The sequence below is a fragment of the Erinaceus europaeus genome, chromosome X (assembly GCF_950295315.1).
Source record: "Erinaceus europaeus chromosome X, mEriEur2.1, whole genome shotgun sequence".
NCBI lineage: Eukaryota > Metazoa > Chordata > Mammalia > Eulipotyphla > Erinaceidae > Erinaceus > Erinaceus europaeus.
In genome coordinates, this window is record NC_080185.1 from 17,326,344 (window position 1) to 17,341,247 (window position 14,904).

Sequence of the window (14,904 nt, forward strand, 5' to 3'; positions counted from 1 at the left end):
ATGACTTTTGGGGGAAGGCTCACTAGTGGGAAAATGGACATATCCACAAGAAGCCATCCTCCAGTAAGAAGAATGCAGATGAAGAGTCACCAAAAGCCTATGGGGACTTGGAGGATGTGGCAAGTTGGGTTTTGAAAATATGGCGTCCTGGGGTCAGGTGGTGATGCATGTAGTTGAGTGCACATGTAACAATCAGTAAGGATCTGGGTTCGAGCCCCTAGTCCCTACCTGCAGGGGCAAAGCTTTGCAATTGGTAAAGTAGGGTTGCAGGTGTCTGTCTCTCTCCCTTTTTACCTCCCCTCCTCCCTCCCCATTTCTTGCTGTCTCTATCCAATAAATAAATAAGATAATAAAAAATAAAACAGAAAGGAAATATGGAGCCCTGCTACTATTACCCCAACTTTGTTTTCTGTTATTCTTATGAGGAGAGTGCTTGATACCACTGCTGAGTGGCCTCCCTGAGCCAATTTTCTATACTTTCTTCTTCTTCTTTTTTAAATGGGGGGGGGAGAGAAAAAGAGTACGGAGGGGGGAGAGCACACACAGTACTGCTTTACCATCTATGGTACACTTCTGAGACTATGATTCTCCCATGTGGTATGAGGGACAGAGCCTAGGGCTTCACACACAGCAGGGTGTGTGTCTTACTGTCCCCAGCCCAATTTATTCAGCAGCAATTTTATTAGGTGTCCATAAAATAAGCCACACCCATCCCATAGCCGGTCTGGCAACACTGCAGATTCCTAGCCTTTCTTGCTGCTTTACCTGCGACAACAGTGATATTAACACCAGGTTTGATGCAGTGAGCCGCAGTTACGATCCATTTCTCATTGATAATGGAACCTCCACAGAAGGGCTCAAAGTTCTCTGTCAAAAGGACCTGTGGAAACAAAAGTATGACTCTGATGACATCATATATTCAGTCTGGGGGGGAAGGAAACACACATGCTGTTGGTAGGTGTGTGGGGCAAACGTTGGCTTCTCGGTGCTGGCAGAACTGAAGTGTTTCTGGAAGTGTCAGCTTTGTCGATGAATTAGTGTTCCTGGAATATGATCAAAAAGGCCATTTCTGCAATTTCTGTAACTATCTTGCAGAGAAGGTGCACAGAGAGCCAGGGGAGCTTTCAGTGAGGTGAATCAGGAGGCACTGATTACTTTCGGTGATTGGGGACCCTTGGAGTCTTTTGGCTGGTGAGTCACATTCCCTGCTTACCTAATTGCTTCATGGGGGATGCAGTGGGGACATTCAGAAGCGTTCTCACTCAGCACCAAGACAGCAGTGATTATTAGTAGTCACTGATGTCTGCACGACAAAGTTTTGCTACCTCCTATTTTTTTTCTTTAAATAATTGATGTCTTTTTTCCCAGGCGATATTATGAAGTGAGACCTATGGCTTCCATCAGGGCTTTACTGATAACCATTCAGGCATCTATTCCCCCCTCTTCTATTGCTCACCCCTGCCACCATCCCAATCTCCTTGGCAAAGCTACCTCTATCCTAAAGGCTCTGCTAAGCAGACCCTGGTCCAGGAACAAGGTAGACAAAAGTGTTTCTCGAAGGTTATTGGACAAAAGGCCAACTCATCCTTTCATCTCTATCTTCACTGCAGGAGCTGAGTGGACAAATGAACCTAAATCAACTTGGTGAGTTTCACTTCCAGCGAGAGGCCCCAGATTCCCCTCTTGCAGGAAGAAAGCTGAGATGTATGACCACTAGAGGGCACACTCAACATTCCATAAACCCTGTGTAGGAGCCCAGGAGCTCTTTGGGAAACCAGATGCCTTTGCAATAAAACCCACATAGCCCCAGGTGCGAACCCATCCGAAAATGATGGGACTGGGTGGTAGTACACCTGGTTGAGTGTACTTGTTACAGTGTGCAAGGACTTGGGTTCAAGACCTGGCCCTCCCATGCAGGGGGAAGTTTTGCGAGAGATAAAGCAGTGCTTGCAGGTGTTTCCCCCCCCCCTTCAATTTCTATTTCTATGCAAAACAAACAAACAATCAAATAAAAGAAAAATGGGCGGGAGTCGGGCGGTAGCACCCTGGGTTAAGCACGTGGCGCAAAGCGCAAGGACAGGCGTAAGGATTCCGCTTCAAGACCTCGGCTCTCCACCTGCAGGGGAGTTGCTTCACAAGCAGTGAAACAGGTCTGCAGGTGTCTGTCTTTCTCTCCCTCCCTCTCTGTCTTCCCTTCCTGTCTCCATTTCTCTCTGTCTGTCCTATTCAACAGCAACAACATCAATAACAACTACAACAATAAAGCAACATGGGCAACAAAAGGGAATAAATAAATATTTTACCAAAAAAGAAACATGGGCAAGGAAGGGCCAGTCTGATACCTCTCCTGGAAGTATGCCTGCTTTGTTATGCAAACAACCCAGGTTTGAGCCTGGCCCCCACTGAATTGAGAGAACTTCCTGTGCTGTGGTGTCTTTCCATCTCTGTCTCTCTACCTGAAGAAGTCAGTCTGGAGTCTCAAAACCCGAGTGATAAGAAATAAAAGAAAGGAATATAGGCAAGGAAATGGTCAATGCCTTTCAGTGTGAGTCTGAGAAAGTACTTACTGAAGGTTTATATATATATAATTTATTATTGAATAGAGACAGGGAGAAATTGAAAGAGGAGGGGAAGTCAGAAGGGAAAGAGAGAGACACCTGTAGCCCTGCTTCATCACTTATGAAGCTTTCCCTCATGCAGGTGGGGACCAGGGGCTTGAACCTGGGTCCTTATACACTGTAATGTGTATGCTTGACCACATGCACCACTACCTGGCTCCCCTTAGTGAAAGTTCCTTTTGTCCTGAATTCCATTCACTGAGCACCTACCTACTAGGTTCTAGGCACTCAAACAGTAACTAGCCTGTTAGCCTTCTCTGACACATTTTCCCCTCACCCTCGCTGTTGCTTTTTATTTTGAAAAGTTGTCCACATATATAGAAGGATGGTCCCACAAGCATGTAATAAATGTCAGTGCACCCACCACCCAGACTCAATCATTTTCTCTGATGTTTTGATCATTTATTCACTGGCTGGCTACTCTGGGTCAAATCACGGTGTTAAAGGACCTGTGGAAATATGAATACGACGCTATGTGAAGTGACAGTGACATGTCGGTTTGTTGTTGAGAGACCGAGATTTAGATCTGCTCATAAACCCCATGAAGCTGAGTTAACAGTGAAGCCAGGGGGCAGATCTCAGTATGACTGGCTTCAGAATCCATGCTTCTAAGTGCCCAGTATTTCACCAAGCCAGGACTGTACCCCAGTCACAGTAGGGTCATTTAGGATGCTTGCAAAATGCAGATTGGTGGAACCCTCCCAGAGGAGGGTGGAGGGGGGCATTGGAAAGAAAACGAAACTCGCGGGAGTATTCTCATGCATTCTGGTTCAAGCTTTCAAAGGCTTCGTGACCTCTATATTTTCAAAATGCTCACTCCAGGCAGATGCAGGTATATGCTGTGTAGGGTTCAGAGCAAAATGAAAATGTGGGGCCCTTGGTCCAAAATCTCCGGGGATGGGGGCGGGGAAGAGACTGTGCAAGATACTACAAAAGGAAACGCTTTCCTTCCTTCTGTGGTCTTCCACCACATGTAGTGAAGTCTAGAGTTTACTATTTAACCCCGGGGTTCCCTCTGACATGGGAATGTTTTCTAGGAGAGTACAGATCCTCATAGGTACTTAGGGGGTGCAATTTGCCCTGGTTCCTCTCCCATCAGCCACTGGACAGATGCTCACTCTGTGCTCCAGAGGGAAGAAGAGGAAGTTGGTTTCAACAGTCCCTCCCACTATCCTGCAGTTGTAGTCAACTACGGAGTGGGGTTTGCCATAGGATTGGTACCTCTAGCTTCCAGGATGTCTTCAACTACCTGGAATCAAGGGAACAAGAGACCCCAAAATTCCTATTCACCCTAGAAATGGGATGTGGTATTTCTGGCCCTAAGATACCATGCTCCCTCCTAAGCTAGCACTGACTGTAGCTACCAGCTCTCAGCTCTCACAGTGCAGGAAGAGAGCAGCCCATGGAAGCGGGGTGAAGCAGGGAGAGGTTAAGGCAGTGCTGGTTAAAGCACCAGGAGACAGGGGAGTGGGAAGACCAAGAACCCATCTCTTGGAGGTGGTAAGAAGTGAGCATACAGTGATTTGAGGTGCCAAGTTCCCTGGGACATAACCCATACTCTCAACAGATTTGAGTCATCAAACTCCAAAGCAAAACATTGAACTCCAAATATGGAGTCCTGCTTACCGTACAATCACAAGTGACTACACGTCGATGCAGCTAGCCTTGACCTCAAGCAACTCTTGTCACCAAGTTAATTTGGGTGATATTGCTTTGTACGGGCCTTGATGTTTCCAACTGAATACAGCTATTCAAGTAGCAGGGGTGAAGAAATCACATGAAATATGATATAATGTTTTTCTCTGTATTAAAGGTGGGAGGCGTGGACACTTTTCAGCTTATTAGGTCAGTCAAGTAAGCCAAGTAACAGCTGCCATCCCTTGGCACAGAAGCTGGGCTGCAAGCTCATCTGACTCTTGCCAAGAACTTTCCATGAGGAACTTTTACTGGTTTTTGGTGGTTGTCTGAAAAACATGGCTTTATTTTTTAAGTCTTTTTGAAAAAGACTGAAAAAAATTTCCCCCCTCTCAATCCCTGACTTACATTAGAAAGTTTAGCAAGAATGGTAAAATAACTCGTTTGGATAGTCACCATGCATGTGACCCAGGTTTGAGCCTAGCCCCCACTGCAGTGGAGGAAACTTCAGTGCTGTGGTTTCTTTCTTTATTTATCTTCTGTCTCTATCTGGAAAAGTCAGTCTGGAGCCGTGAAGCCCTAGTGATTGGGGGGGGGGGCTAGCAGACATTTTTGCTTAAAAAAAAAGCCCTTACATGTGTATTTGCATTTAAAGATATTACAAAGGACTTGGTTTGGGAATATTTGCTTGACTACCTCCTATCTCAGGACCACAGCTATCTACATATTAGCTATTTGGGGATGAGTTGTCTGCTTGGTCAAGGATAAGCTCTTGGAGAATGACTGGAGAAATAATAAACTATATGTTCTGAGCAAGACATCTGAGTTCTAACAGGAACTTGTTACACATAAGATACACAATGTGTCCATGTACATCTACAAAACACACATTTACACAACTGCTCGGATGCTCTTTAGTCTCGGTGCCGGCCCACAGTCACAGATTTTGTTCTGTTGTTTACTTCCTAACCTTTGAACATGAATTTGACCTTTCCCTGTGATTTCAGTAAACCCTTATTCTCCATGCCTACCCACTCCTGCTTCATAATATTTCTTCCCAGTATGATACCATTTCTCTTTCATGTGAGAAGAAAAACCATTTCTGCTGGATATACAATTTGTTATGCCCACACAGGAGTGATGTGCCCAGACTTTGAGTCAACCCCGTTCTCCTGGGCACTGAGGGAATATCCACTTTGGGTTTTTAATGGCTAACTAGTCATTGGAATGGGTTTTGCAGGATCATCTTAGAGAACAACAGTCAAAATGTTCTATCCAAAATGGTTCTATGGGGCCAGGTGAGATACATGGATCATGTTTTTATTTCTCCCTACTTGGAACGCCATCATCTGAGTGAAGAAAAACAGACGGGTTACTTTTTCCAGGTGAAGCTATTTCTAGAGTCTTGCATCCTTCACACAACATATCCTTAACTCTACCTCACAAAAGAAACCTGAAAGAGAGAAAGAGGGGAGTTGGGCAGTAGCGCAGTGGTTTAAGTGCCAAGTGGCGCAAAGTGCAAGGACCAGTTTAAGGATCTTGGTTCGCGCTCCCGGCTCCCCACCTGCAAAGGAGTCGCTTCACAGGCAGTGAAGCAGGTCTGCAGGTGTCTATCTTTCTCTCCCCCTCTCTGTCTTCCCCTCCTCTCTCCATTTCTCTCTGTCCTATTCAACAACGATGACATCAATAACAACAATAACTACAACAATAAAAAGCAACAGGGCAACAAAAGGGAAAGTAAATAAATAAATATAAGAAAAAGAGAGAAAGAGAAAATTGTGGTCCTGCTTATGTAAGCAAGGAAGCTTAGCTTCCGGGGTGGGGGAGAAGCAAAGGAATGGAAAGGTTACCTCATCCTAGTGTCCTTAGAAGAGTGGGAGATGGGGGCCAGGCGGTAGTGCAGTAGGTTAAGCGCACAAGGCACCAAGCCCAAAGACTGGCGAAAGGATCCAAGTTTGAGCCCCAGGCTCCCCACCTCGGGGGGGTATCGCTTCACAAGTGGTAAAGCAGGTCCGTAGATGTCTTTCTCTCCACCTCTCTGTCTCCCCCTCCTCTCTCCATTTCTCTCTGTCCTATCCATCAACAAAGACATCAATAAAAACAACAATAATAGCCACAACAACGATAAAACAAGGGCAACAAAAGGGAAAAAAATGGCCTCCAGGAGAAGTGGATCTGGCACCAAGCCCCAGCAAGAACCCTGGAGGAAAAAACAAAAGAAGAAGAAGAAGAAGAAGAAGAAGAAGAAGAAGAAGAAGAAGAAGAAGAAGAAGAAGAAGAAGAAGAAGAAGAAGAAGAAGAAGAAGAAGAAGAAGAAGAAGAAGAAGAAGAGGAAGAGGAAAGAAGAAGAAGAAGAAGAAGAAGAAGAAGAAGAAGAAGAAGAAGAAGAAGAAGAAGAAGAAGAAGAAGAAGAAGAAGAGTGGGAGACAAAAACGACCTTGGAGTTTCATACAGCTTCATAAGGAAGCAAAGAAAACTTCCAGGGCAGCTGGGTAGTAGGGCAGTGGGTTAAGCGCACATGGCGCAAAGTGTAAGGACTAGTGCATGGTTCCTGGTTCGAGCCCCCAGCTCCCCACCTGCAGAGGGGTCGACTCACAAGAGGTAAAGCCGGTCTGCAGGTGACTATTTTTCTCTCCTCCTTTCTGTCTTCCCCTTCTCTCTCAATTTCTCTCTGTCCTATCCAACAACAACAACAACAGCTATAACAACAATAACAACAACAACTACAACAAGGGAAACAAAATGGGAAAAAATGGCCTCCAGGAGCAGTGGATTCATAGTGCAGTCACCAAGCCCCAGCGATAACCCTCGGGGGGGGGGTGCAGAGAAAGAAAACTTACAAACATGTGTGAAGGGAGATCATAATGTTTCTACTAGTAAACAACCTTCACCAAAAACTTAAAAGTGAGGCCTTTCTGGGAGTATGGATCAACCAGTCAACACCCATGTTCAGCGGGGAAGCAACTACAGAAGCCAGACCTTCCACCTTCTGCATCCCATAATGACCCTGGGTCCATACTCCCAGAGGGATAAAGAGTAGGGATGCTGTCAGGAGACGGGATGGGATATGGAGTTCTGGTGGTGGGAATTGTGTGGAGTTGTACCCCTCTTATGGTTTTTGTCAGTGTTTCTTATAAATAAATATATATTTTTAAAAAGTGAGGTCTTTGAGGAGGCGAGACTGCTTTGATTGTTGTCTGTTAGTCTCCCTTGCTCAAATTTTCACCAGATTTTGGTTACTGGACACCAGTCTTCTGTGCATGTGTAGATTTGCCCCATAGGACCTCTCTGCCAACCCCCTTTTCTGTTTTCTGGTTACCATCTAGCCTGCCCCTGGATGCCAGGCTATGGACCTTTCTATTGTTGTTTCATTATGGACTTCAGTTCTGCATCTGCCATATCTCTTTACACTTAATATGGAGATCAGGGAGCTAGGTCTGGTTAAGTACACACATTAACCATATGCAAAGGACCAAGGTTCGAGTCCCTGCTTCCACCTGCAGGGGGAACGCTTCATGAGTGGTGAAGCAGGTCTGTAGGTTTCTCTGTCTCCTTCCCTCACTATCTCCTCCTCCTCTCTCCATTCTCTCTGTCCTGTACATTAAATTAGAAAGGGGGAAAATGAGTGAGGGGAGGGAGGAGGAATGGCCACAGGGAGCAGGGGATACATATACATAGTGCCAGCACCAAGCCCCAGCTATAACCCTGGAGGCAAAATAACAACAATTCAGAGGTCATTCCACTAGAAAAAAAAAAAAGCAGGAAACAATGGAAGGCAAATGGCTAGATTAACCAGGCCCTCCCCTCGTGCTGGCCAACCTCACATGCAAATACCAGTATCTGAGCCTTTTAAAGGAACACAATCCATTTCTACAAAACGGTGTCCTCCTTTTTCTATTCCCAGTGTAAACAACCTTTAAAAGGGCTGGGCTTGCTCATGGATGGCCTGAGGCTACCCTTCCCTTCAAGGAACCTGAACTACTCACCCTGCCCCCAACCCTTCTGGCTACAAAAAGTTACCTTATGCAGAACCACAAGTTGAAAATGTTTGTCCAATCAGAACTCTGCCTGTGAGTACCTCTAGGCTATAGGGCTTCTGGGCAAGCACAGGTGGTGACCTTGATCTTTGACCTCTCCTCCAGTCCCTGGAGAAAGCCTAGTGGGGGAAGGGAGGAAGGCCTGCATTGCCTCAGCTGAGCAGGGTGGTAAGTGCAAACCCCCCCTCTGGGTCTCAAAGCTGGACAAGAGGACAGAGGTCCCCCAGCCTCTTCCTGGCTCCCGCCAGGAAAGCCAAGATCCCCAAACTTCCCTGGGAGTGGGGGTAACCAGCTGTTGTATCAGCTCTGCAAACCAACAAGGTCACCTCTTGTCTACTCAGATGCAGTCTCTTTCCCAAGTTGTGCGGCTCAGGAACCCCTCCCAGTGGGCAGAAGGTAGAAGCAGTGTCTTTAATTTTTTCTCTTACTCCCCTTCTTTCCTTTCTTCCTCCCTTCCTTCTTTTTTCTCTTCCCCCAGGCTTCCCCTCTCCTGACTGACTTTTTTAAAAAAAAAATTCATTCCCTTTTGTTGCCCTTGTTGTTTTATTGTTGTTAATGATGTCACTGTTGATGGATAGGACAGAGAGAAATCAAGAGAGGAGGGGAAGACAGAGGGGGAGAGAACGACACCTGCTTCAGCTCTGCCACACCTCTCATTCCACATGACTGGGAACTCCCCATGTTCTTTTTAGTTTTATCTATTTATTTTGGGGCCAGTAGAGTCTCCACTGGGCTTTCCTACTTGTAGGAATGATTTTACCATTCCCAACAGAACTCCCCCCCCCCAGCCTGGTTAGTTAAAGGCAGAGAAGGAGGTGGTGAAGAGACAGACGGAGGAGAAAGAGAGCCACTACAGCACTATTTCACTACTGTGAAGCTTCCCCTTCATGGTGCTCCTGTGTGGTGGTCAGAGGCTCAAACCCAGGTCCTTGGGCCTGGTAAAATGTGCACTCCACTGGGTGAGCCATCTCACTGCTTCTTGTGGGAGTTCTCCACCCAACTGGTCATTTTGCCCCAGGACCTGTTTTGTGAAGCACAGGTAATTGGAATCACTCCTTTCTGGGTGGGCCAGTCATGGGGCTCAGATGCTTTGACCTTTGGGGTTCCACCTGTGGCTTGTTTCCTCTTGTTCTTGGGCCAGTTTACAATCTAGTCAGGTGCTCCTCACCTTACAGGTGAATGGTGCTCTGGTGCAGCTGGCTGGGCCGCAAAGGAGGAGGGTGTGTGTGTGTGTGGGTATGTCTCACCTAAAGGTGATGTTTGTATACACACTCCAGTTGGTAGTTTTGAAAACCAGGAAGTAGCCTGTCTTGAGAAACCGGGTGGATTGGAGGTGGTGTGGTGAGGCAGTTTACTGAAGAAGAGAGAAACCATGCAGAAGTGTGTGACTGGGTCTTTCTCAGGTATGCTAGAAACCCTTTCAGCTCCTTACCTGGGAAGCTCTTTCTTCTTGGGAATGACTAGAACCTGATGCTTTGCACATTTACAGCCAGAAATCTCACTACATCTACGTTAACTAGGGAGTGGATACATGAATACTGACATATACACAACTGTGGGTGTGTGCTCTTGAACATTTCCAATCACCTCAATTAGGCTTGTTAGAAAAGAGAATGGGGGTGGGCGCTGGGGATGCAGGCAGTGGCTCACCTGGGCACATTACAGTGCGCAAGGACCTGGGTTCAAGCCCCTGGCCCCCACCTGCAGGAGGGAAAGCTTCATGAGTGGTGAAACAAGGCTGCAGGCACCTCTCCCCTCTCAAATTCTCTCTGTCTCTGTCCAATAATAAACAAATAAAGTATTTCTAAAAAAGAAAGAAAAAAGAAAAAAATCTTTAAAAGACAAAAAAAAAAAAAAAAAAAAAACAAAACCCAGGAATACCAGATGAAAGTTAGATGTGAAAGGAACATGAAAAGATTTAGCATTTCTGTCTTCTTCCTTATAGCACAAATACAGCTGGCTCTTTGCTTAAAAAGAGAGTATAAATTTCAGCTCACAAGGACCCAGGTTCAAGGCCCTGGTTCCCACTTGCAGGGGTTGTGGGAGGGAAGCTTCACAAGCAATAAGGCAGTGCTGCAGGTGTCCCTCTCCCTCCATCCTCTCCTCTTCCCTATCAATTTCTGTCTCTATCCCAAAGAAACAAATACTTAAAAAAGATAGATAGATGAGAGAGAGAGAGATAGTGAATGAGAATGGGTACAGCTTGCCGGAATCACCATCATTTCTTTTTGGAAAGAGTTGCCTTGTTAAGCCATTGACAAGCATTGGGTTTCAATGATGTGGACAAAGGATAGAGAGATTATGTGGCAGAACTGAGGGTCTAGTCCCACAGCACACAGGTTGCTGGACTCTCACCCGAGGAGACCCTCAGGTTCAGGAGGTCTGGGGTGTAGTAGCAAGAGAATTTGCGTTGTTGCTAAGTTTTCAGGAGTTCTGGTATTAGGGAATGCTGAGATGCAGTGCTTTGGACCACAACCCCCATCTCATATCCTGCTTCCTGTACCCCAATTCTCACCCTCATCCTGGAAAGTCTTTTTAATGTCACTCAGAGACTTCTTGCTTTTTGCTTCCCACTAGTGCTCCCAAGGGCTGACACTGAATTGGCCCCCAAACTGTGACCTCACTTCTGGGCTCCCCAGTCTCTCTCTCTCTCTCTGTTTCTTTTAAAAAAGTTTATTACTTTTTTTCTTTAAGATTTCATTTATTAACAAGAAAGCTAGGAAGAGAGAGAAAGAACCAGGCATCACTCTGGTACATGTGCTGCTGGGGATTGAACTCGGGACCTCGTGCTTTAGAGTCCAATTCCTTATCCACTGCGCTGCGCCACCTCCTGGACCACATCCCGTGTCTCTTGTCTGGAATCTGCTATTTCCTCCCTGCCAGAGTCCCTTTGACCTTGTTGTGGCAGCTGTTTCTGTATGTCTCCTCCACCAGCTGGCTGACCAGTTGTGGGGATGGCCTCATATTCCATAGTGCTGAGACCTGCCTGGACATTTCTCTCAACCCACTAGTCCTGCTCAGTGTCCTGGCCTTTGCCTCCTGCCTGGCCTGTCCCTCACCCACTCAAGTCCAGTTTTAATAGACCATCCATACAGAGTACCTGCCAAGGGAATTGACCTGGCTCAGCGTTTTCTCCACCCACAATTCGAATCAAGTCTTTAGATGACTGGGTGCTCTGAGTGATGTTGTCCGAAGTGGTTGTAGCGTCTGTGGAATTGTGATGGTCCATCTCAGGCAGAATACTCTCAGCACGGGTAAGCTTTGTAGAGACACGCTTAGCAGAGACTCTGCCACACGGAAAAGGCACTAGAGGAAGAATTTAAAAAAAAAAAAGAGTATCCTTGATGTTTCTCATTGGCAGGTATGCGGCTTATTACACCAAATCCAGGATGGAGCCCATCCTTGTCATTTCTGAGAAGCAGGCCCATCAATACCTTAATAAATTCAATCAGTGGCTCTATTCTCAAACTAAAAGATTAGCTGCATTACTTTTTCCTGGAAAGTTTTCAAACCCTTCAGGAAGAGAACACTTTGGCTCATAAATCCATCGTCTTTATGGAAATAGGTGTTTGAGAATTGACTTGGGTCAGTCTTAAAATGTATAATGACTTTCTCTATTTTTTTTAAAGCATAGAATCATCATCATCATTATTATTACTGTCTTTATTTGTTGGATAGACACAGCCAGAAATCAAGAGTGAAGGGAGTGATAGAGAGGGGGAGAGACAGAGAGACACCTGTAACATTGCTTCACCACCCACAAAGCTTTCCCCCTGCAGGTGGGGATCGGGGGCTTGAATCTGAGTCCTTTCACATTGTAACATGTGCGTTCAACTAAGTGTACAACCACTTGCCCCTTTAATTTTTTTCTTTTATGATTGGGTTGTCAGAAAAGTCACAACTTATTTTTTTATTCCATAGGAAAACAGAAAAATACATCATGACTTTTCCCAGTAACCCAATAATAACTCTTGTTCCCACGTCCTGCCCTGGGATGGAAATCTGCTAATCAGTGCCATGTAAGTTTTATTTTGGAATAAGGTACACAGGACTGCCATTGCTTGTTGTCAACAAGATGTCATCTGAAGACTAGAATGCCTTCTGACCTGTCTCAAGGTAGAGTTGAAGGTAGTTATTGGGGTGAGGTGAGAGGGATTTAGTCAGCTGGCTCTCAATATTAGCCACGTCAATCAATCACTAATATGATTCTCCCTGCTTACAGCCCTGTTTCAGTTCCTAGAGAAAAAACAAACACACAAACAAAATTCATCCACGGATATGCTGGGGACAAGCAGAATGGACATCTGTAGTCATGGAGAGTCACCTCACATTTCATTTTCCTTTCTCACGTTCCTTGTCGTCACATCCCGTCTAACAGACATTTCTATAGCAACCAGCTGCAGCCAAGTATCACGAAGACAGTGTGTGGTTGGACAAACAGGAAATTAGTTCAAAATACTTATGTATAAATATAAATCATCAACAATGGCTGCAGAGAAGGGACCATTACTATTGAAAGGCAGCAGAGCTTATTTTAGCCCTGGCCTACTTACTCTGCTGAAACCAAGGCTGCGTTCAAATGTGACACTTAGTAGTGGGACATGGTTCTTGGGTTTTTTGTTTGCTTGTTTGTTTGTTTCTATTTTCCTCTCTTTTTTATAACACAGAAGGCTAACCACGGTCTCATCTGGTTACAGTGGAAGTAACATTTTGAAAGTTAAAACACGCATGTGTTTGTCCACACCTACAACACCCCACACCCGCCAAACCACACACACACATATTAGGCTGTTGGAAAAGTCATGACACATTTTTTTCATAGACAAACATAGAAAAATACATCATGACTTTTCCAACAGTCCAATATATTCTCCTCCCAAGGCAGGCTGGCTTTGAAGTGGTGTATGTGTAGACAGACAGAAAGACGGTCAGACCTTCAAAACATTAGAGACTCTTCATTGTAACTGCAGCATCTATACTCTTGGCTTCTGGTCTTTTTCTTTTCATTTCCTCTGCCAGGTACATCGCTAAGACTGATATCAACCCCAGTTATGGAGGACTAAGTACATGGTTCAGGAAGCCAAGCTAATAATATATCAGGGCTTTGGAAATGCAGAAGAAATCATATCTACTTTGCTTCAAAAAGGCCCCCTTGGTTAACAAATATAGTTGATCCCTTCAGACCCTTTTTTTTTTTCTTCTGTCAAAGCTCCTACTGTTTTTGTTTGCTGAGAAGAGCATGTGGAGATGTCCTGGCAATATCAGTCAGCTGTCAACATGGCGGCACAGTTGACATGACTGGGAAGCATTGCTTTGTCCGCAAATAGACATAAATTGACTGTGTTGCTCAGCGTGGTATAACTTAAAAATGATGCCTGTCAGATCATTCTGACACTGAGTGTGCCAACTCAACGTGAGACTCAAGGAGAGGAAGTGACTTTCAGCCACACCCTGACAGAATCATGCTTAAAATTCACCAACCTTGTCGTGTAAACCTGTTAATCACTTATGTATCTTTTGTAATATAGGACTGTTATATCAGCGGGTTGTGAGGCCTGACAGATATGTCTACACTGGAGATAAATTATGTAGTGACAGTTCTATTTGCTAAGTTTTTTAGTGTGTGGGGGATGGGTACTTCTTATTCTAAAAGACAAAAATTATTTATTAGTGATTTAATAATGATCAACATGATTGTAAGATAACAGGGGTACAATTCCATACAGATAGAACCAGAGTTCCCTGTTCTGTCCTCTGCATTGGAAACTTCCCTATTCTTTATCCCTATGGGGGTATAGACCAGAAGTCTTTATGGGGTGCAGAATGTGGGGGTTCTGGCTTCTGTAATTGCTTTTATGCTGGACATAGACATTAGCAGGTCGATCCATACATCCAGCTTGTTTCTATCTTTCCCTATTAGAGATAGGACTTCAGAACATGTTGGTGAGGTTGTCTGCTCAGGGAAGTCAGGATAGAATCATAGTAGTGTTTTAATAAAAATTAAAATGAAACTAAAGACTAATAATATATGCACAAACCAATCACTCATGATAGAAGAGGAGAAAATATTGGATGCATGGAAAAGGATTTAGATCATAGACAGTAATGGAGTTTCTACTTAAAATGATGACATGGTTTGGGAAAATTTCATTGTCTAATTCAAGTGACTTATCTTTTCTGTGGTTTCAAAAGGAAAAAAGAAACAAGTAGCAATCAAACGTATGCCAGCTAGTTGAAATCTCAAAGGTTCAAACCTCAATTTGGATACTTCTCTCTGAGCTTTAAAACATTGTCCCTTGGTTCTGACCTGCTGGTTCACAGGACTTCTGGTCTGCGGCGAGTCGGTATCCTGTTGTGCAGGAACAAACCACCTTGCTATAGGCACTCTTTTTACAAAACTGCATGCACTTGCCATTCTTAATGCTGCACGTCTCATCTGAAAGAAAGCAAGAGTAACGGTAATAGCATTCTCTAATAGGAATTTCTGAAAAGTACTTGAAGCTGTTGTCTCGAGTCTAGGTCAGAGAGAAACAGGCTGGTGCTATTGGACTGGAGAAATAGTCACTTGGATACTGGGCTGATTTGCCATGTGTGTGACCTGGATTTGAGGCTGG

The 14,904-nt window shown here is 44.9% G+C and overlaps 1 protein-coding gene across 1 annotated transcript in view; it reads right to left on the reverse strand.

The window, feature by feature from the left end:
• F9 (coagulation factor IX) overlaps positions 1–14,904 on the reverse strand; it is a 34,591-nt gene that overhangs the window by 2,004 nt on the left and 17,683 nt on the right. The window contains exons 5-7 of the mRNA XM_007528254.3: positions 14,598–14,726; positions 11,391–11,596; positions 766–880 (exon numbers count right to left, since the gene is read on the reverse strand). Coding sequence (XP_007528316.1) covers positions 766–880; positions 11,391–11,596; positions 14,598–14,726 — 450 coding nt within the window. The remainder of the gene's footprint in view (positions 1–765; positions 881–11,390; positions 11,597–14,597; positions 14,727–14,904) is intronic.